Source organism: Amblyomma maculatum, chromosome 4 (genome assembly GCF_055883805.1).
Source record: "Amblyomma maculatum isolate TAMU_Amacu chromosome 4, ASM5588380v1, whole genome shotgun sequence".
Lineage (NCBI taxonomy): Eukaryota > Metazoa > Arthropoda > Arachnida > Ixodida > Ixodidae > Amblyomma > Amblyomma maculatum.
Window position 1 is genome coordinate 128133843 of NC_139347.1, and position 22053 is coordinate 128155895.

The following is a 22053-nucleotide window of genomic DNA, read 5'->3' on the forward strand; positions in this document are numbered from 1 at the left end:
GTGCCGGAGTACCCGGGTTCGAACCCGACCTCGGCGGCTGCGTTTCGATGGAGACGAAACGAAGAGGCGTCCGTGTGCTGTGCGGTGTCAGCGCACGTTAAAGATCCCCAGGTGGTCGAAATTACTCCGTAGACCTCCACTACGGCTCCTCTTTCTCTATTTACACCTTCACTCCCACCTTCCTCCCTCCCCATACAGCGCGGTTGCGGTGTCCACAGAAAACAAGTGAGGCAGTTACCGCGCCTTTCCCTTCCTGTAAATAAATCATTTTTTTTTTCAGTCCACCCGGCTTGGTTTGCCTTTTGTCTAGTTTCAAGTTCGTTTAGTCGGAGCCAGGTAAAACTGGTTGTACTTAGTGTAGTAGAGCTTTCGCTCTAAGATCTGCTGACCCGTGCTCTCGTTAGGCTTTCTTCGTGCGCTGAGGTTAAAATCTTTGTTCGGTCTCATCGAGCAGAAAGCCCCTTCAGAGCGAAGAGTTGAAAACATACCATGATATTCTAAATCATTACAGATTAGAAAGACAGACATTGCCTCGAGGAGACAAAATTCTAAGCAGAAAAGAAGAGTTTATATGGAGAAAGTGGCTGGCGGGTGTTTTTCCAACCAAATCGCACTAAGCAGATGGCATCCGGCGATACAGGACCCGCGGTGCAAACACTGTAACGAAATTGCTGGTATTATACACATGGTGTGGACATGCGCCCTAAATACAACGAACTAGGCAGGAATATGGAGTCCTGGGAGGCTTGAATGATCAGCCAGAACAAAGACGTCCAAACCAAACAAAAATGATCCATCTGGCCCTGAACACCGCTGAATCCCAAGGGATTGCAGTCTTCTTAAAGGGGCAGCATCTTTTCTTTGACCGGTGTTAATGAAGTTATTCATCATCACGCCGCTGTGGTTGTCGCTAGCCTACGGCACAAGTGAAAATTATGCTCTGCCTGCGCCGTTGTGACTTAGTCTGCTACCTGATGGACCCTGTTACTCGGGATAGAATGCTGGCTGCACTGCACTGGCCGTATTTAGATTCAGGCGAAAATGCAGAAGGCGTCCGTGTACTTTGAGCGGTCACTGCTTGCGAAAAAATGTAGGTGGTTTTTCTTGTGACACAATAGCACCACTAAGCTGAAGTTGCCGATCCGTCTTTGTTCGCATATAAACTGAACTAAAGGTGCTCATATGACGAACAGCGAATCCCCGCAAATGCTTGCTTTTAGCTGATACGTGAGCTTGCACGCATCTCATACTGCCCAAGAAATGTTCAGTATGTAGATATGCTCTGTACCTTCATACGTAGCAGTCAGGCTACGCTACGACCGCACGACGAGGCGCGTTCCTGATTGGCTGACGAGCTAGATATTTACCTTTATTCGCTGTGCTGCAAGTAAGTAATCGGATGTTGTAATGTGAGTCGGATTTCCTGGTTCAAAGAATTCACATGAATTCATGAAGGCACATTAAACGCACCACACCCTACCGTACCACGTCATACCATATTATACCACTCCGTAGGGCATCATACCATACATGTCATGTCGTGCCATACCACACCGCACCATACCACACCATACCAGACCATACCGTACCATACCATACCATGCCACGCCATACCGTACCATACCACACCACACCATACCATACCACACCATACCAGACCGTACCATACCAGACCATACCGTACCATACCATGCCACACCATACCATACCAGTCCATACCATACCGTACCATACCACACCATACCAAACCATACCATACCATACCACACCATACCAGACCATACCATACCACACCCACGGCCGCTCAATGGAGGCGCACTTGGTGCGGCCCGTCGCGTCGCGCCTCAATGGCTGGGGAAGCGCGTATTGGGAGAAGTTACAGTTTCCGCCGTCATTCTCCGCGGGGGCGCCACCACTCCAGGACAAAGCGCCGCCGGCACGCCGGCCACGGACAAGCAGACGACGCGGAAGGAGCGCGCTGGCTGGGTTGGCGCGTGTTATCGTTTTGACTACTCAGCATAACCGCGTGGTTCTGATAGTTCTGCATGCGTGTCATCGGTGCCTGTCTCAACAGCGTCCTAAGCGTATGCAGCACCATGCCAGGCAACTGCTGTGTGCCGCTGTGCACCACGAAAGCAAGAAAAGATCGGTTACCATGAGTTCCCGTACGATTCAAAACGTCGAGCAGCATGGCTGAAAAACACATCTCGGGAAGGCTAGGACGGAAAAGGAAGCCGGTGGGAGCTGAGTGATAAGTCACTGGAATACTCACTGCACTTCACAGATGACGATTACAGGAAGAACCTAAAACTGAAGATCCTGCTTCCTTCAGCTGTCCCCTCCGTGTTCCCGAACTGCCCACATTACAAGTTAAGTTACTCACGCGGGCTCATGCTGAGCCAAACAACCTTGAAAAAATGAATGTGCGCAGGTCAATAGCTTTATTTTCTCCACTTGTTATAGCTACACTTCATTTCCTCCTGGACAACCCTCCGTGTCATCCTGAAGCATGTGTTTCAAGATAGCTGCGCCACGGTCATTTTTATGATGATGACATCAAAATGGTATGCCTTGCCGAACATCGCATAAGTGAAGCCATGGAGACACCAAGAGGAGCCGCTCTATTTGTCAGATGACGAGCGACTCTCTTGGTTAGAGTTGGACTTTGCCATATTGAAGACATTCAGGTCCAAGGAGGCACGTCGAAGCAAAGGCTAACCAAACAAACGTACGAAGTGACAATCATGACAACCAGATCCACAGTGGCGCAAATTAAGTACCTTCTTGATCACATCAAGTATCTTACAACAATGTCTTCTGTGTGCCTTACTAGTGCATTGCATTTACCCGAATCTTATTTTCAGCTTCCGATACACCCTAAAGCAGGCTCTGAAAGCGGGTCTATAGTATCGCTTTTTAGCAGCCTAAGGCAATTCAAAGGCGAGAACGACAAAGTTGACGCAAGGGCTGCAGTTTTCACCTCGGAGAAAATACTGAAGGTACCACTAGCAAAATATATATATATATATATATCGACTGAGATTATACACATTTTGCCCTGCTTTGTGCAGGTTGGCATCTTGCAAGCATCAGTCTGCAAATGCACCTATAAACAATAGGCAGCTATAAAACTTGGCATTCGTGATTATGAAAGTCGTACCTTGCCAACTGCCATATCACGTCTGCTGCGAGAGAGGTTTCGAGTCAGCTTGGATTCATTCATGTGTGGTGTGAACCAGCAGCTGACATAGAGTTAGCACCGATTGCATTCTTGGCTGGTTACCTTGCACGTCCATTTGAAGAGAAAGTATACGAATAGTTTTACAGAATCTCATGAAACATTTTTATTTATTCTGTTTTCAGTGCCTGCCCGTGTTTTCATTATTTATATATTTCCAAAGTTTAAATAACTTCTAGTGCTTACTTTAGAGTGTCAATAATTTTATTTTAGTAGCCCCCATCCATTTATTAACTTCGTGCCTTGTGATTCCTGCAAAACCCTGGACTTATCAAAATTATTGATGATGGACGCCTAAGGTATCTGAAAATCACCATGCACCTTTGTTAGCAAGGTGATGAAGTGCCTGCAGGTCATAAGAAGCAGCAAGCTATGCCACATGTTAGTTTCATCCCTTCTTCCCTATTTTGTGCAATTTCCGGAGTTGATTTGCGAGAGAGAAGACCGCAGTCACACTAAGGACCTAACCAAACTAATGCGACCACTGCTGACCAGCTGGACAGGCAACATTAATTAGACAGTGGAAAAAATCACGCTTGCACGTAAACCTTTTTCGAGAAAAGTTCTTGGCTTGTAAAATAAGCTTGCGTGTCTTCTGTGGCCATCACGCGGCTTTATAATCAAACGAGAAAAAAATTGCCTGAGCCTGCGGGCGTGTCGTTGAACTGGCTGTCGTGTGTTGTTTCTTTTGCAACAATTTGTGTTAGCTAGTATGTTTTGGTGATGGTACCCACTTGAATATTATTTCCAGTGAAAAGGGAGGAACAGGCTGAACAATAATGTTGAACTCTACGTCCTGAATTGTAAGTTTCCAGAAAAGTGCACGCTGAATAAATGGCCCCAGACCATGTCCCGATTTCAAGATTGCAATATCTAATACGTTATTTCAGTGGTTGAAACGCAACAAAATGGGTGCGCACTCAGCGAAGCACACGACTGCCTCGTTCTCGTTGTAAACGGAAGACCACGAATGACTTGGAAAAGCCTAGTGATGATGACTTACCGCTATCACCTTATCAATAGCAAACTTGCACATAGCATCACATAATGTGTGAAACGCCGCTCATAATACTAAATTGAGCAAGCGCTGACCACGCGGACGCCGAAATGAAAGCACGGCCGCTGCGCGCAGCTCTCCGCCCGGACTCGTCCCGGAGCGGTGGCGCCGCAGCGGTGGCGATGAGAACTAGGCGCAATACGGCTCTTCTGGGCGACGCGACGGGCCGCACCCAAGTGCGCCTCCATTGAGCGGCCGTGCCACACCGTACCGTACCACACCATACCATACCAGACCGTACCATACCATACTATACCATACCATACCACACCGTACCATACCATACCGTACCATACCATACCATACCACACCATACCATACCAGACCATACCGTACCATACCATACTATACCATACCACACCATACCATGCCATACTGTACCGTACCATATCATACCATACCATACCACACCATACCATACCATACCATCATACCACACCATGAAATCTTTATGCCAGCATTTCGCACCAGACACAATCTGACTGCTGTTTGCTTCCAGTATTTCAGCATGTGCCTGTTCCAGCCGAGTATGAGTATTTTCTTACTTTTAATATGTTTTTCTCCCGATTTTCGTTTTGCCGTGGTTTCTTCAGTCAGCAAAGCTGCTCGGAGAACAGTTTTGCTACCCTGGCTTCATGCACACAACTTGGCTCTTCGCGTCGATCTGCTATGCTGTCAACCGGCATGCCGGTAATTGGACGCCGGCACTGGCAGGCTACAGTAAAACCCGGCAGCATCGTGGACGAAGCCTCCAGTGCCTCAGTCTGCCCCTGCAGTTGTTCCGTCACCTACGAAGAGACGCGTGCGGCATCTCCGCCGGTTGTTCTCTTGCACAACGATGAGCGCTGGCGCCCATTTTAATGGGCAGTTTCCCGAAGATTTCGTATTATTTTTTTCGGTTCGATAGTTTCTTGCGCCGAGCTGGCGGATCAGGGCTCAGCGTCTTCTTTCAGTCTGTTGGAGAGTACGCTTGCGCTATAGATGCGAACTGCAAAAACAGAAGTGATGGAACCGTTGCCGCAGCACATTTCTAAGCACGCGCTAACCGTGAAAGATGCTCATTCTTCGTCTGTCTTGGGTTGCAGAGAAGCAGTATATATAAGACAGAGTCCGATGAAGGCGCAAGTCTCTTTTACTATCCTTTCATGGACAAGCGTAACAATCTCTCGAAGCTCCAGTTTTATTATTATTTTCTGCGTACAGGAACTCCGAACAGCCACCTCCTTGATGCTGTGCACGTTCTAAATCACAGAAAAATTGTCGCTCTTCGTTTGATTTTTCTACTATGCATAGACTAGCTCAGTGTGCCGATTAGTTTCATCTTCTCATCGCTGTCTCTCGACTGTATACGGGAACGATATAATAATTCCTAACCCTTTTGTATCCTTTTTCTTGCTCTGGGCAACAACGTTTCTCACAGTCCATAAAATGAAAGAAGGGACTCTTAAAACCTGAAACGTATAAAGAAACGAATATCATATAGCGCGTATTCTGGATAAGCATGTAGACAGCGTAGGCTGCTCACCTCAGTGCAATAGGCCCATGCAGAGCCCCGCGTCGCCATTACATAGAATGGCACCTAAAGGTCGCGGGTTCGAATCCAGTTCAAACTTCTAAGAGTCTTCTTGCGGTCCAGCCTGAAGAGTGACAGTAGCCGTTAAGTACATTCCCGCATTGAAACTCTGCGCTATTTCGAGTCTATGTATTGTACCAACCACACACCCGTACCAGCGTCATGGACGGCGAATTTCTGAGGGACTCGGGCCACTGGGCAAATGCTAGAGCCACGTAATGCGGGTCGGCTGGCGTAAACTATATACGCGAAGGTCGTTAGGAAAACGAGATGCTTCGAAGACACGCAGGCACATCGCAGCCACGACTGGATGGCATCCGATAATCCACAGCCGCTCCTGGAGAACAGCACGGGCTTCGGGACGGAGAACTGCCTCGGTATCCAGATGATGTCATCGACGGCGAGATTTCTGCGCCAGAGCCGTAACTGCGCGGCGGCGAGAAGTTCGGGGAGAAAAGGCGCGTAATTGCGGAGTTCCTCGCGAGGCGAGGGATTTCCCCATCCCATTCGGGAAATGTATCCGTGTGAACTCCGGAGTTCCCTGGATGTCGTCGGGACACGGGCCAGAAGGGCGGCGCTCCTTTTCCCTGCAAATCCCTGGGCACACTCCGTAAGCTCGGTGTACTGACTGCGCGTTCCGCGGCTTCCTTTTCTTCGCGACATCGGCGGGGCCGGCGCGCGATGAGCCGAAGTTGATCCCCTCCGACGAAGGCGTCTGTGCCGGCCGCTTTTGTCTCTGTCCCGTCTTCCTCTCGGCGAGAAATGCGAATCGGGAGAAAGGGGAGGCGGCGGCGGGATTAACTGGGACCAACCCTTTTTCTCTTCGGCACTGAATGGGTTTTCGGGTTGAAAAGGTACAAGGAGAGCGCGAGGCGCAAAGTTGCCTTTCCGGATGCCCTTCACCGCAAAGATTGGGTTCAGCAACGTGCTCCGAATGCCAGCTGCTAAGCCGTACTCGCGGTTTGCTCACAGCGGAAATCGGCTAAATGCACAGCTCTAACTGTTCGCTCTCGTGGCTTCCTCTTGAGTTTTGTACTGGAGCAGATAGGCTGGTATGACGTATTTCTTATCATTATTAAAGGTACAACTTAAGCCCAAAGGTGCGAGAAGTGATTACAAATAAGACTTCGTAGCCGAACTAGGCGCACGATGGCGGCTCGTTGCGAAGGACGAAAATTCGCGTCATTAGAATTCTCAGCACGCCCGCGTCGGCGCTTCGCGAAAAGAAACAAACCGGCCGCCCGGCTGCACGAACCGCCACCCGTTCATTGGCGGTTGCGAAGGCCTTCCTGGATAACGCAGTAAACTTTATCGGGAGTCCTCATTGCGGAGTGGATGCTAGTGTAACACCATGGACGGAATTGAAAACATGCGCCCGCTTTCACTTACCGTCATCGGACTCCCCTCCGCATTCGTAGCCATCTTGTGCGGCACTTTAATGTCGACACTAACCCGCGCAGCTTTACTCCTGTGCGTTGTTATTTTGTACAGAACTTTTCTCTCTCTGTTTTGTTCTGCTGGGCGTAGACGCAGTCAGAGAATGGTTGCTGTGTGTGTGTCTGGGGGGGGGGGGGGGGGGGTGCGTGTGTGCGTGCGTTTGAGTGAGCGAGAGACAGAGAGAGAGCTAATGGGGGTTCGGTATGTGTAGAACTGATGAAATGAATGAAATGATAAATGTAGGTGTGTTTGCACTAAAGTCACATGATAATAGATAGGTGCGATAGTCCGCTGGGTGGTGAGGGTGGTGTCGTGCTAATTATAGGTTGCATTCGTCAGGAGGCGTGCTAGTTATTCAGTAAGTGTGGAACGTCAACGTGGAAGTTTGCACTAACGAATGTTTTAGTGCTATAGTTACGGGTATTACTACTTATAGGTCGTACTATATTAATGGCTGATTAGTGCGCGTAGAGTAGTTACAAATCTGTGCGTTTGGTGGAGTCGTCTAAGGTTCACCGTATATTACACTTAGCAGGTGCAAAGCGACAGCATTAGAACGCATACAGAAGCAAAGGGGCGCATATAATGTCAACCCACTTGCATCGCGCAATGTGGGTCGTTCCCCGGATCATCTTTTTATGTTCCTGAGAAAGTGCGCACGACGTTCCCGTGCCGCCACTCGTCGCGCAACTCTGGTCGTTACTGTCAGCTTGGCTCCTTGAAGAGGATGCGATGTCTCTGCATACTTAGGAATCATCGTGTCATGGTGTTGCGCCAACCCCAACGCCGCAGAAACGCGAAATATAGCTCTCAACAGTTCTTGCTGTAAAATCAGAGGGGCGCATGCGCAGTGACTATCACTGCATACTGCACAAAATTCAAGAAGTCTGTCTGTTTTGTAAGGGTTTAAGGTGCTCCACAGAGAATTCTGAGTAGCTTGCCGAGCCGCCCTCGCTGAAGTAATAGGCGGAGTAACCTTCGAAAATGTAGTCCGCTTTCTTCCGGCTTGTCGTTTTGGTGATAAAGTCTCTGAACCACAAATATGCAGCGGTTCCATCACGTTTTTGCGTCCTGTCCCGAAGCATTAATAAGATTTAATTTTGCTGTCTTCCAGAATTACAGTACTTTTATTAGCTCGGCGCGGAAAATAAGGTTGTGTACGACGAAAGCAAACAGTACACGCGCATTTTCTTTTCTGTGGGCTTTATTTGAGGCTATATGTCGGCTTCGACTTAAGTTATTTATTCCCGGAAACACCCGAAAACGAAATAATTAAAGGTAAAAACGAAATTTTCCAGGAAGCTATTCAGTTCATTTTTAAAAGGAAACTGAATGGTTGTTCGACTTTGGACGCGGTTAAACCGTTCGAACGTATACGACGTTTTTATGGACAGCGTGCGACGTAGTTTCGCACTAGCATTTGTGACATAATCGTAAATTACAACGGTGAGAAAGTTTGGGCTTTTTCTGAATGCTGGGAGGAGTGCAGACAAAGTTATGATGAAGCCATTCTTGCCACATTTTTATATTCGTGCTGGCTTCTCGCCTGTACGCTTTCGTGCGTCGTCCTGTACAGCGCTTCTTGAACTGTGTGTTCAGTGCGTTGGTTCTCTTCCTCCAAGCTAGTGTTTCTTCGCTTGAAGGGTAACGTGACTATACATAAAACGTCATTGTTGTGGCGCCAGCCTAGTACTGTGTACTGCGGGAAAGTCTGAAACCCTGCGTCACTCTATTCCCCGATTACATCCTCCATTCAGACACTATCACATCCGTGTGTTGTGCGATGTCAGTGCACGTTAAAGAACCCCAGGTGGTCGAAATTTCCAGAGCCCTCTACTACGGCGTCTCTTATAGGCTGAGTTGCTTTAGGACGTTAAACCCTACAAACCAAACCAAACCAAAATGACTTCGCATTCCCCACCAGCTAGGTCCGTGACATACCTCCTTTTGAACTTCGTCGAATTATAAAACCTACTGGGCCGCCCTTTAACGTTCCAAAGCGACTTAGTCTGTGAGAGACGTCGTAGTGGAAGGCACCGGAATTATTTCAACAACATGAGGTTCTGTAACTTACTGATACAGCGCAGTACCTGGGCGCCTCGTTTTACCTACATCGAAACACACTAAATAGCGTTGCGTTACAGCCGCACACGAAGCGGACAACTCAAATTGTTTAGGGTTTCAGCAGATTTCTCTCTCTCTCTCTCTCTCTCTTCTCTAGCGAATAATTATGTGTGCTCTCCGTGGTTTCATTAAGGCTTGGCAATGGTATGCAGCTCTTGCGTCACGTGCACGTGCGCTGTCCAGCCGTCACGTTCGCGATCGCTTCTTTGGCTGACGAAAAAGGTTAGGGAAGTAATGAAGAACTCCTAGGACTGTTACGAGCGTGTAGCGCTAATGTTTTAGAGTTAGCTGTTGGGTGAAAAGAACGAATTTTTCTAGAGTCACTTTTCTTTTTTTTCGCGTGATCTTACTTTTCCTCGGCCGCAGTGATACTCTGAAGGGAACGACTTTCTAAAAATCATTCACAATGAGACAGTTGACCCGCGCGTCTTTTTAGCGAGTGGATGCAGCTAGCACAGGACAGAGTTAGTTGGGAAAACATGGGTGAGGCTTTCGCCCTGCAGTGGGTATAGTCCGGCTGATGGTGATGATCATGGTGGCGGTGGCGGTCAGATCGTAGGAACTTACAAGTCCCGTACGAACGTGGTTATACGGTGTTTTTACCGGCTGAGATGTTCGAAACTGCGTATGCCCTCGAAAGGGCGATGCGTGATTTACGGAGCCCCTTCCAATAGCACACACCTAAGAAAGCGGGTGTCGGGCCTGATTACGCTTGTACTTGTAATTTTCCGGTGGTGGGCTTCTGACGAACCATGTCCTGCTGCCGAGTCAAACGTCCAATCCATTTGGCTGCTCGTCACCTGTCACCCTCTCTTCATTTAGCCGTCTGAGCAAAGAAGCAGATGCGCTGCGAACGCCAAAGGCGAGAAACTGAGGAATGAGCTAATAGCCGCTGTCAAAAGAGTAGATTGCTCCGTCCGTTTTCAAACAATGCAACAAAATGACAGCAGTCGATTATTCGCCACAACTTCAACCATCACCGCATATAGTTCTGGAGCTTAGTGCTGTCTACGGCTCTGGCGGACTCCTCCCACCTGTGCGGATGTCTAACCTCGACATGCGCAGGGTGGCCGAGCCTCTTTTTTCATGCTAGCAACGCCTGCGAGTGTGGACTGCCCGTGCAGTAGTTCGTACAGTCTTTGTCAAAAGTTTAGAGCTCAGGGGGTCTGCTTATTCTGAGCCATACCATGCATGTGGCTCGTAATGCATTCCCAGGTTTCCAAATTTGCTGAAGGCAAGAAGATTTTTCGTGCTATCTCCCCAATGGCTAGGATTTTCGACCGAAACAGACTCCAAAACTACATGGAAACAAAAGAGCTATTTCCCTACACCAGAAGTTCAAAAGATGCGCATCCTAGACATGTTCTTACAGAACAATGGACGAAACACGGAGACCATCTCCAAACTAACAAATTACGACATATCAAACCATCCGACTGATTAGAAGAATAGCCAACAAGCACCGAAGCATGCGTGAACATGACCTAAGGCGGCTGGTGCAGCTAGGCTTTCGTGATCAGTCGGATGGTTTACTCACTTCCCTACCTCTACCTCACAAAGACGGAAGAGAAGAAAGTAGATGCACTAATAATACAGGCATACAAGTCAGCCTTAAATCTCCCGCAACTTGCTCCCACCACACATCTCCTACGCATGGGAGTTCACAATACACTACAAGAACTAACTGAAGCTCACCGCACGGCTTGGATAAACAGACTATCGTCTACAGATACAGGTAGACACATTCTCGCCTCTCTAAAGATTCAGCCAACAGGTCCACCCTCCAACAACACCCACCCCATCCCAACACACATCAGGGACAAACTCATACTTCATCCTCTGCCCAAAAACCTACACCCAGTTCACAACCAGGCCAGATGCGAAGCTCGCACCAAGGCATTACATAAAGCTCATGCAAACGATAAAGACGCGTTCTACGTGGACGCGGCAGAGTACATCCACAATTCGGCCTACGCCATCAGTGTAGCGTCGCATGACGTCAAGCACATGTAGTCTCGTGCTCGCGATCAAAACAGCATCTTCACTTGAAGCTGAAGAGGCAGCCATAGCAATTGTCTCTTCCTCCTCTGCTGCCACACCCATTTTGAGCGACTCTAAAACAGCAATCACGAATTTTGCACGGGGACAGATTCATTCCCCCACACAAAAAGTCTCAGTTCTTGCTCCACAGAACCCAGATCGGCTCAAATAGCTTGGGTGCCAGCCCACGCAGGTAACCGCAGCAACGAAGTGGCCCACTCTCTTGTTCGAGCGTAGGTCAACCGAGCAGGGCACACCGTAGACCAGGGTAGCGTTAGGGACCGGCTCGTCACATATCATGAAATAACGCTCCATTACATGGAACAAAGACTAGTCTATCCCCCACCACACATCTCCGTCTCGAAAGAACAGCAAACTACCTGGAGACAGCTCCAGGCTCGCACTTTCCCTTCACCGACTTTGTTAGCCCTTATCCACCCAGGCCATTACAAAACCCGAATGCTCTCTTTGTGGGGCTCCGAGAGCACAACTTTGACCACATTTTATATCTATGCCGAGAATTCCAACCACCATCTCGCTGGAACCGCACGGACAAAGAGGGTTGGGAGATCGCGGTCTCCAGCTCCGAACCGGCCTCACAAAGGTGGTTGTTAGAGTGGACTGGACAGGTCGCCGTACGTCATGGACTACTGGCCACCACCCGGGATCAAGAGCCAGACCAACCCTAGGACGTAACTCCTTTAAGGCTCATCAATAAAGTTTTCACCTACCTACCTCCCGATTGCTAAAAAAAAAAAAAAAAAGGCCATAATATATGGCTTAAATATAAACCCTCTGGGCTCTAAACTATTTACAAAGGCTGTACCTTTAAAGAAACGCTGCCGCTCTGCTGGGCGTTTCACTTCGTAGTTGGCACGGGGCTCAAATGCTATGAATCGGGCCGAACTTTCTGGGGCAGCACTTTTGATTTCTTGCGGGATAATGCAAGATGATACTATTATGCACACGTGTACGGGAATGATGTAAGCTTCCGACGCGTAGTAAAAATTTGCTCTGATCGTCCTGCGTTTTTGAAAGCAATTGAAAACGTTGAGATGTTATGAGAGACTCTTGAGAGCTTATAGATTGAAATGGTACCAAAGTTTTGCTTCTGAAGTTTGTCCCGCGCTGGCAACAGGTAAGACAGCCAAGACTGCCGTATGAGTGGCGTTCCTTTTATGTAAACGGCAAAAAACCCACAGCCTCCCGAGGGAGAAATTGTAGTTATAATAACTGTTATGACGACGTTAGGCAGTACGGGTGACAAAATTAGGGCAACAAAAATGCCTGCCATTGTGAACTTGGCTGTGAATTTTTCCAACATTTCTGGGTATAGCTGGTGGTAAACTGTTCCACGGGTCTAGTCTATTCTCTTTAATACTTTGCCTGGTCCGTAAACTGCTATTGTGCAATCATTTTGCTGACTCACGTGTAAATTACCGCGATAATGCCCGAAGGAGAACTGCGGAAACCAGTAATATCATAAATTACGTTTTCCTCAGAAACAAACAAAAAGAAACGTTATTCATGCCGTATATCTCTAGCCTTATGACTTTTCTCCAACTTCAAACCCCCATGCGCTTAGAACGCTAAAAGTGCTTATCTCAGTGAACCTAATTCTACATATATATATATATATATATATATATATATATATATATATATATATATATATATATATATATATATATATATATATATATATATATATATATATATAGCAGATCAATTAAGGGGAAATGAGGGTGCTCGTTATAATACATGAAGGAAAGAAGCCAACAGTCGGCAAGGCCAAGGAAAGCGTTGGGGATGGTACTTTGTCTTTTTTTTTTTATGTTTACTTGGATAATCACAGAAATTATTAATGTAATCTGTTTAGGGGAAAGATAATTAAACACAAAGTAGAAGAAAAAACAACGTGCCGATGGTGGGAACCGAACCCACGACCTCCGAATATCGCGTCCGGTGCTCTTCCAACTGAGCTACATCGGCCGCTGTTCCCCCTGCTACTTGCTTGGGTATTTATGTTGTCTGTATACGAACCTTAAGAAAAAAAAAAGACAAAGTACCATCCCCAACGCCTTCCTTGGCCTTGCCGACTGTTGGCTTCTTTCCTTCATATATATATATATATATATATATATATATATATATATATATATATATATATATATAGTCCGCTTGGTTCAAATGCGGTATGGGTTTCTACTGATGCCATCTGTGAAGCCCATGTATCTCATGTGTGCGTTTTCCCTCGTGCTGCGCGAGCAGGTGACGGGCGTGGTGGGCCGTGCCGAGTCTCTCTCCTCCGTGTTCTTCCTCCTCGCCTTCCTGGCCTACACCCGAGCAGCCGACCGGTGGAAGCGCACAGGTATACGTCTGTCTCCCGCACCTTCTGCTTCTCTACGCCGTCCGGGCCTTTCGTGTACACAGCAGCGGTCTGCACGGTTGAGAGAGAAGCTGTTGCAAGCTACAGGTGGGATGGGCCCTGTTGATTTTGCTGGAAACTGCTCCGCCGTAGCGACGCTTAAGTCTTAAGTAACGCAGCCAATTTTGAAGGTGAGCCGCTTCCACTGAACGGATCTAACACCATACTTGAGGCATGACCTCCTTGTAACCATTTATTATTTAAAGAACTGCTCGTGCTTTCAGCGTTGCACACAGTAAGGCTTACGCGCATCTCTCTCGCACAGAATTGGCGTTATAGTGGTTTGAACGCTAGCAAATGGCGAAAATTGTACAGCAGTTGATATCCACGCAGATCATTTCGTCCTCAGATTCGAGGTGAGCAACGATTGCTTCATCGTCTAAGTGGTCTTCCGGTACTATAAGTTCACAATATGTGGGCCGTTCTGCACCCTTCCAGTGGGCTGAAAAAGTAGCAGTGCTTAGCGGTTAAAGGAAGTTTGACGAATGGTAGCCCTGTATTGCTTGTTTTTGCTGATACTACGTGCTCAGATGGCGCCATCGCGCTCATATCATTATGTGATCTCTGATGTTAATGAGGATCAATCACTTTTCTAGGCCAAACGTGATTAGTCACGGTTAAGGGGTCAGTGAGTCATCTAGTCATGAACCAGCTTACCTTAGCATAACGCCAGACTTTTCGCTAGACCGGATATGCAGAGAGATTTAGCTTACCGTGATCCGCGATCCGCCACCGTGACTCTCTACCGCACGTGGGCAGGGCGGTCAAGCTGATTGGTCCCGACGCGGTAGATCTGTGTGCCGACATCCAGTATGTGGCGCCATCTATCGGCGTCAGGGGGTGTCTGGGCATGCGCAGTGGAACGCACGGTGGCGGATCACGGTAGTGGATCGCGGATCACGGTAAGCTATAACTCTCTAATGTCACCCGGACGCAACCAAGAGCTCTCCGGGTTTGTACTTGGACAAGTAGAGCTATCTCTCTGAGACACGCCTGGGAGGCCAAGCCACGCATGAGCCAGGTTACACAACGAAAAATACGGTATACCTCTGACGAAAACGAAGGAGGGCATGCGGTGTAGGAGCATGAAGTCAAAGATTCTGCGCGGCCAGCGCGGCAGCAAAGACGCGCTCGGAAGCAGTCACGGGCCTCAGCTTCGGCAGCAGACGAACGGAGGTCACATTTAGGAACCCTTCTCCGTCTAAATGTTTATCGCAGTCATTTGGAGATATGCAAAATATTACTCTCGTCTTACTAATTATCTTTCTTTTTTCGTGCAAAGCTGGTAGAGCTTTCGATGGGGTCCGTAGGAACGAATATGGGGGTGTCCCCCAAGCTGCGCGGTTAACACCTCGTGGTTTCGTTTCCGCGCACAGAGTGGCGTCCCCTGGTGACCTGCGTCGTGCTAGTGGCGGTGGCCACCTTGTGCAAAGAGCAAGGAATCACCGTGGTCGCTGTCTGCTTCGTCTACGAAATATTCATCGTTCAGGAGGTAAGAACACTCGCGTATTGAGCTTTCCTGCAGCTTCAGTGAACCATTTCGACCTGGACGACAACGGCAAAGCTGCACCACATGCATGTATTCGATTTATTTGCCGCGCTATTCTAATTTGCGACGTTTCATACCTTTAGCTAAATGGTGGCCTGTGTTTGAGTATATTCGGGCCCTGTGGTCGGCCGTTGTTTTGTGTGCGAAAGGCCTTTAAAACTGAGGCCCCCAAACAACAGGCTTTCTGAACACAACGGGTCTCCGCTGCTTGAGTCGATGAGGAATTATTTCTACTGGCTTTGCATGCAGTCATATAAATGAATCGGGCTAACGACGGTTAAATAGGCAGATAGAGGTAAAATACTGTGAATGATCAAGCGACAACAGGGGACGCTCACGTTCGTCATTCTCCCTGAGCAACCGTAGCAATTACCATTCGCAACTCGATCTTATTTGTGGTTCCGGAATCCAACTAGGTACTCCTACCTGAACTGCTCTTCGTTTATTTCGAACCGACTAGAAGAAAAAAAAAAACTTTCCTAACATAGAGCGACAGCATCCACTTATCTCCTTTCGACATTAATACAGGTCGAACAGAACTCTCTGCAAGAAAGCATACATGTGACCGCTTCAGCTATCATGATGGCGCCCTTGACTCTGGAATCATGCAGATGATTCGTCCTCTCCCCGTTCCGGACAGGGTCCCCGGTTACTATGGCGAACAGTCCAACAGCAGCCTCGCGCACTCGCTCGCGGCAAATATTCGAGCAGCCTATCTTTTTACCTGGATGATTACAACGCCAAAGATGAGAGAAGGTTGTACGCACGGCTAACAGCGAAGAAAAGGACAATCCCTTCGCCTTCTTCGTTTCCCCTCTCTGCACCCCAGTCACCGCAAATTCGCGGTCTAATCTGCCTTATTATATACAGGCGTCGTGGCCTCTCCCGCTACCCTGACAGCCCACACAATGTGTGCTGGACCGGTTTATGCCCTATACGCAGTCACCGTACTACTAACGGCAATTTCTACGCCCCTACGTAGCTTATTCCAAAAAGAAATCCGGGCCGTTCTTCCTTTTGCACTACCACCTTCATGTTGGCTGACCAGCACACCGCGTCGAGCAGTAGCCTCAACCCATCGACCACAACCGGGGCCTATAGCGTAGATGCGGTTTTTTCCTTGCATATTCGATATTTTGAAGCCAAAGTGGTGTAACAGCTATGTAATTTGAGCCACACTTCGTCAGTGGGAAATTGCGCTACGTTGTTTTGTTGTTTTTTTCTTTTCTTTTTTTTTTTTTTTTTTTTTTTTTTTTTTTTTTTTTTGCTTTTGCCGCGCGTCAAAGGATATCTAAGTAATTTGGACGGCAATAAATAAAAGCTGATCACTGCATCACAGTCATTACCGGATTTTTTTTTTTTTTTTTTTTTAGTTCACGTCTGGTACGGATGCTTCTTAGCTGCGACTGTTTCTTAAAGCTTAAAGGTGCCTATGCCGATGAAGTTGACGCATTCTAGTTTCGGTGGAAGCGAAGCCCAATAGGCGTCTGTGGACTGTTTGGTGCCAGTGCATGTTGGAAATCCGCAGGTGGTCGAACCGAGGCCTTTCACTACACTCACGGTATTGCTCAACACTTTCCCCAAGGCGCAAGAAGACAATCACTTGTTCGCTGTAGAGTGAACCACGCCCCTTTAGGTTTCGAAAGACAGGAACGTGGTCGAGCGAATATTATAATCGCATGAAGCTTTGGCCGTTCGAAGCATCCGACGGGTGAAGATATTTTGCATACAATTGCACTTGAGCGATGTTTTCGCGGTCACTGTGTTCATCCTGTGCAATTTTAATAAACTGCAATTCCGAAGCGGACTGCTTTACGCCACATGATATATGCAGATGATGGAAGCGAACCCTCGGGGCATGTCCGCTCAATTAATGCATTTCTCGGAGCGTTGCTGCACGCACAGCACGTGCTGCAGTTTCGTTTCCGTGTGCTCGATTGCGCGCACTCGCCTCACTGTGGCGATGCAACTACGCTCTGATAAGTGGCAGCACAGTTTCTACTGCGCAAGCAAAATTCGGAAGACGACTTGAAGATATTGTAGCGAACCTTTATTCACGTGAAAGAATTGCTTGGCTATGTTTGTGATTTCCTGTCATGAGAAAGTGGACGCAAGACGTGGACGCGAAATTTGTCGGTACGTTCGCGTCGTTCACTGAAGCGTTGGGAGAAAACTAATGGTTGTATAAGGTAGGGTCACTGAAAAAAAACGTCACAAAATACCAACATTTGGTCGATGTGGAGTAATTAGTTAATTACGGATAAAAAGTGAATTGAATGTCGAAATAGCCATGGATGTTGATATGGCGCGGGCCGTGCAAGACCGGTAGTGACGTCAAACTAGAGTGGAAGTCGTCAGAGTTGTGGCAAAAGAAGCGCAGTCAAGGCGAATAAACGATTGGAATAGATTTAAAGATCAGTAGTTACTATGAATTAATAGAAACTATAATAAGAATTTTCTGAAAAACATGTCAAAGAAAAGGTGCGCTTGTGGTGACGTCATACCGACACGGTTTCCGTGAGGACCGCCGCCGGAGCCGTCGTGGCGCATCCTAACCACAACTTGACGTCATGGAAGAGGGCGACGACGCGATGAGGAGAATAATGGCGCGATGAAAAAAAAAAAAAAATCAGTGGCGGTGTCAGCGGTGACGCTATGGCGTACCTTAGCACAACGTGACTTCATGTGAAAGGGAGACAGCGAGAGCGGTGGTGCGGTGGAGAGAGAGAGAGAGAGAGAGAGAGAGAGAGAAATAACATTTATGGCACCCGTCAAAAGGTTGGTGAGGATCCGAGGCGAAGCTCTGTCCCAACCATGTCCTCCCCCTCAGCCGTCGACCTGGATCCCTTGGATCTGAGCAGCGGCCAGAACAAGACGGATGACTTCTCGTTGCCCTTTTTCGTCCTGCTTGAGAAGTAGTGCCTGCCAGGACTCATCTGTTCTGCCAGGTTCTCCAAATCTAGGACACGTACATATCATATGGATCATGTCCGCTATGCCATCGCAACGTTTGCACCTGGGGCTAAAAATTTCCGGGTGCCACTTGCTGTAAAACTGGGGGTTCGGGAATACTCCAGTCTGTAGCTTACGCCACATAACCTCCTCGCTTTTGGTGAGTTGCTTACACGCTTTTGGCAGTACTGATCTGCCTAATTTCTAATGATTTAGGATATCTTGGTAGGTGTTAAGGTCATCGTCGAACTGCAGGGGCTCCTCATCGCGCAATGGGTACGGGGTTGCGCATAAGTCGTCACTGGGATCCCGGAATGTAGCTAATCCTTCTGATTACATGCACCGCGAAAGTCGACTTCCCCCTTCTCGATCTACCCCAACCCGTCGAATAAATGCGATGCGCTTTCCGACGCGTTGTGCCGGTTTACATAAGGGCGATACGGCAGAAAGTTAATACGATGCGCTCTTGTCACATTTGTTTAGCTCCCTTCGGCGTGAAATTTTCCCATGGTGGCCCCTATAGTAAATCTGTATAGCAACCCAATTGGTGAATGATTGGTCACGTCACCGATACATTCAAGATGGCCGCCAGTTGATGATGTCACCAATAAATCCAAGGTGGCAGCCCCCATAGTAAATTTGGTGACGTCATTTACAAATCCAAGATGGCGACCAAATAATGGTAATTAATTGATGACGTCACCAATCTAAGATGGTGGCATAGTTTTGGAATTTAACATCCCAAATGGCGGCCAAATTCGGGTGTCAATGGTGACGTCACGGTCCACTCGCGTTTTCTCGTTGTTCTGTCGACAAGAATACTCGTCATCTCGGCTGATTAGTGCTGCTGCCAGGAGGAAATGTAAAATTCCGCGAAAACGATCATGCTGCGAAGAGTTTTGCTTACTAAAGTACTTAAGTGCAGATTGGAAAAAATGTCTTCAAAGATATACGAGTATAGTATTGTTAATTTTTGTCATTACCGTGAAATGACTGGAATTGGACTGAATACCGTTGCACCTCACAGTGAACAAAATTACAGTGTAAAGAAAATGTTAAACCGTAGCTTGCGTTCTCCCACGAAATCGCATAAAATAGCGAATTAATCCCCAATTAAAGTTATAATCTACTCTACCAACAAGCATAAAATGACTTTATAAGCACTGAGAAGGCTTTGGATATTGCATAAAATAAAATGTAACTAAATTCAGCAGCTACCAAATCGAATTTCGGACGCCTGCTTCTTAACGGGGAAACCCTAAGCAATCCTATCCAATAAAAACTTTCGCACAGTTTTATATTTATTTTTGTATTTTAGTGTACATAATGCAATACTTTTTATTGCCTGTATTTGTTATATACTCAGGATTGGTTTTCGATTTCGATAAATATGAAATGTACTGTTGTTTATAAAGTTCGAATCAAATTCCTCATTTTTTGTGTATATTTTTAAATTTTGGCCCATTTCGAAATAACGCGGAGAAAAAAAAGAAAGGACAAATCTAGAGCTACAAATTTTCCCGGAATAAAGAACAAGGCCTTAATAATACAAGGAAAGTTTTTTAGTGGCAGCACCTTTTGCGTTGGGCTAGCGTGTAGCGATAAATGCTGACAATTTTTGGTACAAGCACTCCGTTTTATATTTAATATCATCTTTTTAAGCAATGTAACGCACCGATTTCTTAGTCCCGAATATTTCTGAGGTATTGAGGGAGGTTTTAATAATCGAAGATGTCTTCTTTTTTATTTTCAATCAAAGTTGTCTCTTCTTTGCAATTTTTAAACTTTGGGCTAGTTTGATGTGTTATGGAGAAAACACCTAGTGGTTTAGAAGTCCCCAATTTTGACTGAAATAGAGTGATAGAGCTTTAGTGACAACAAGTTCAGGCATTGTGCCAGAATGCAGGGTTAAAAGTGGACTTTCTTGCTGCGCATCGCTCATGGAGCAACGTCTCCTCCGCTTTTTTTTTTTTTTTACTAATATAACAGCAACAACAAAAATAGTTTAGATAGCGCTTCGTAAAATAAAAGTTGTATATATTTATTGAGTAAAAAATGATGTGTGACAAAAGATTAGTCCTCAAACACCAGTGCTGCAAACTTGCAACTTTTTTAAATGGCAAAAACTGCATTTTCCACCTCTGTTGATATACGGTCTTTTTTTTTTTTTTTTTTCGAGAAAACTACGGCGTATCTTGCAAAACTAAGGTTTATTTCTTTGCGTCCAGACCCTTGCCTACCACATATACAAGTTTCATTGAAAGCAAGAAATGGTCGTGGGACCTCGATTACCGTTCTTACATATCTGAACACCCGCACACCCATATATATGCACATCTATGCCGGCCTGACGAAAGATGATTGAAAAGTAACTTAATGGTAACAGATTACTTCTCTGTAATTATTTAGTTGCTGGAATGCGTTACATTTTTGAAACAGTGAAGTAATTTTAAATGCAGTCAGTTACTTGTCTTTATTACGAGTACAAGACTATAGTCTGGTGTGATGCGGCCGCCCGGAATGAAAGTCCGCCCTGAAAAAACGTCCAAAGATAAATCACGACTTCTGTTCGCTAAGCTGGCCAAGCTGACTGAGCCCATTCGTCCCTGCTCCTTACATACGCCCCGTTACCTGCACAGTGCAGTGTCCTCTTCTTCCAGAACTATCTCTCGGTCTCAGTTTGAAGGTCCCTATCTATGGCGCCATTTTTCTTTGCTTAGTCGTCACGCGGCGACCTGCAAGTGCGGCACAGATTAGAAACCCATTCTTTCTACCCCTTGTCCTGGACGAAGCCAGATTTCTCGAAGCGATGTTCAAAATGGCACAAAAACAAAATCCGATCGTCTCCCGTCCCTGAGCCGAGACAAGGGAGGACGCGCTCATTTCTCTCTCACCCGTCGACGGCTAAGGAAAGATTGGTGCGTATTTGACTTTTCGCGACGGGTCAGGAACTTATCGGCCTGCACCATTTCCGGGCGCGTACTAGACAGCATATCTCTATGGCCAAGGTGTTTTCGGCACTGCTTGCTTCTTTTTTATTAAACTGTGTGGAATAAAGGAATATCTTCTTTTTTTTCTTGCTGAAGATATCAGTCAGATTGATCGCAACTTCAACTTGTTTTAAACCTGTACGCACATGGTAAACTACACAAAAGGATATTCGGATAATGCTTGGTTGCAACAGTTCATATTCACCTGTCACACCTCACCTGGACTTCTCAGCTGTAGATTTAGGTCAGGGCTGTTTGCTTACAGACGAAAAACGTACTTCGTCGACGGCTGTGCGGCGCATATACTATCGCGTATACTATTTTATCCGTCTTCCAGATGAGCTGATGTACACAAACTGCAGTTGCGTGTACGAGCATCTAGACAGAGCCACAGGCTATCAGGTTCATCCAGCTGAGCTTGTGAGTACGCGTAGGATAGAATACACTGACTTCTGCTGAGCAATAGTGAAGAGGTAGCAGCGCAGAGCAAAGGCGCACAAGTTCGTCGCCACTCGCAAGCGAACGAATCTGTGCAGCGGAGACCAACAGTTCCCGGGCAGCACGAACAATAGGCCCAATATTGGGGGTGTGTTGCCAACGCACCCCAGTAATGGTCCGACACTTCGTGCTGCCCGGGGAGCAGCAGCGGCCAGCGTTTCGCCACT

At 47.1% G+C, this 22053-nt stretch overlaps 1 protein-coding gene across 3 annotated transcripts in view; it reads left to right on the forward strand.

Annotated features, from left to right (window-relative positions):
- Tmtc3 (Transmembrane O-mannosyltransferase targeting cadherins 3) overlaps positions 1-22053 on the forward strand; it is a 329866-nt gene that overhangs the window by 250732 nt on the left and 57081 nt on the right. For all 3 annotated transcript variants that reach the window (XM_084602460.1, XM_084602461.1, XM_084602462.1), the window contains 2 exons: positions 13741-13840; positions 15274-15389. In XM_084602460.1, coding sequence (XP_084458586.1) covers positions 13741-13840; positions 15274-15389 — 216 coding nt within the window. The remainder of the gene's footprint in view (positions 1-13740; positions 13841-15273; positions 15390-22053) is intronic.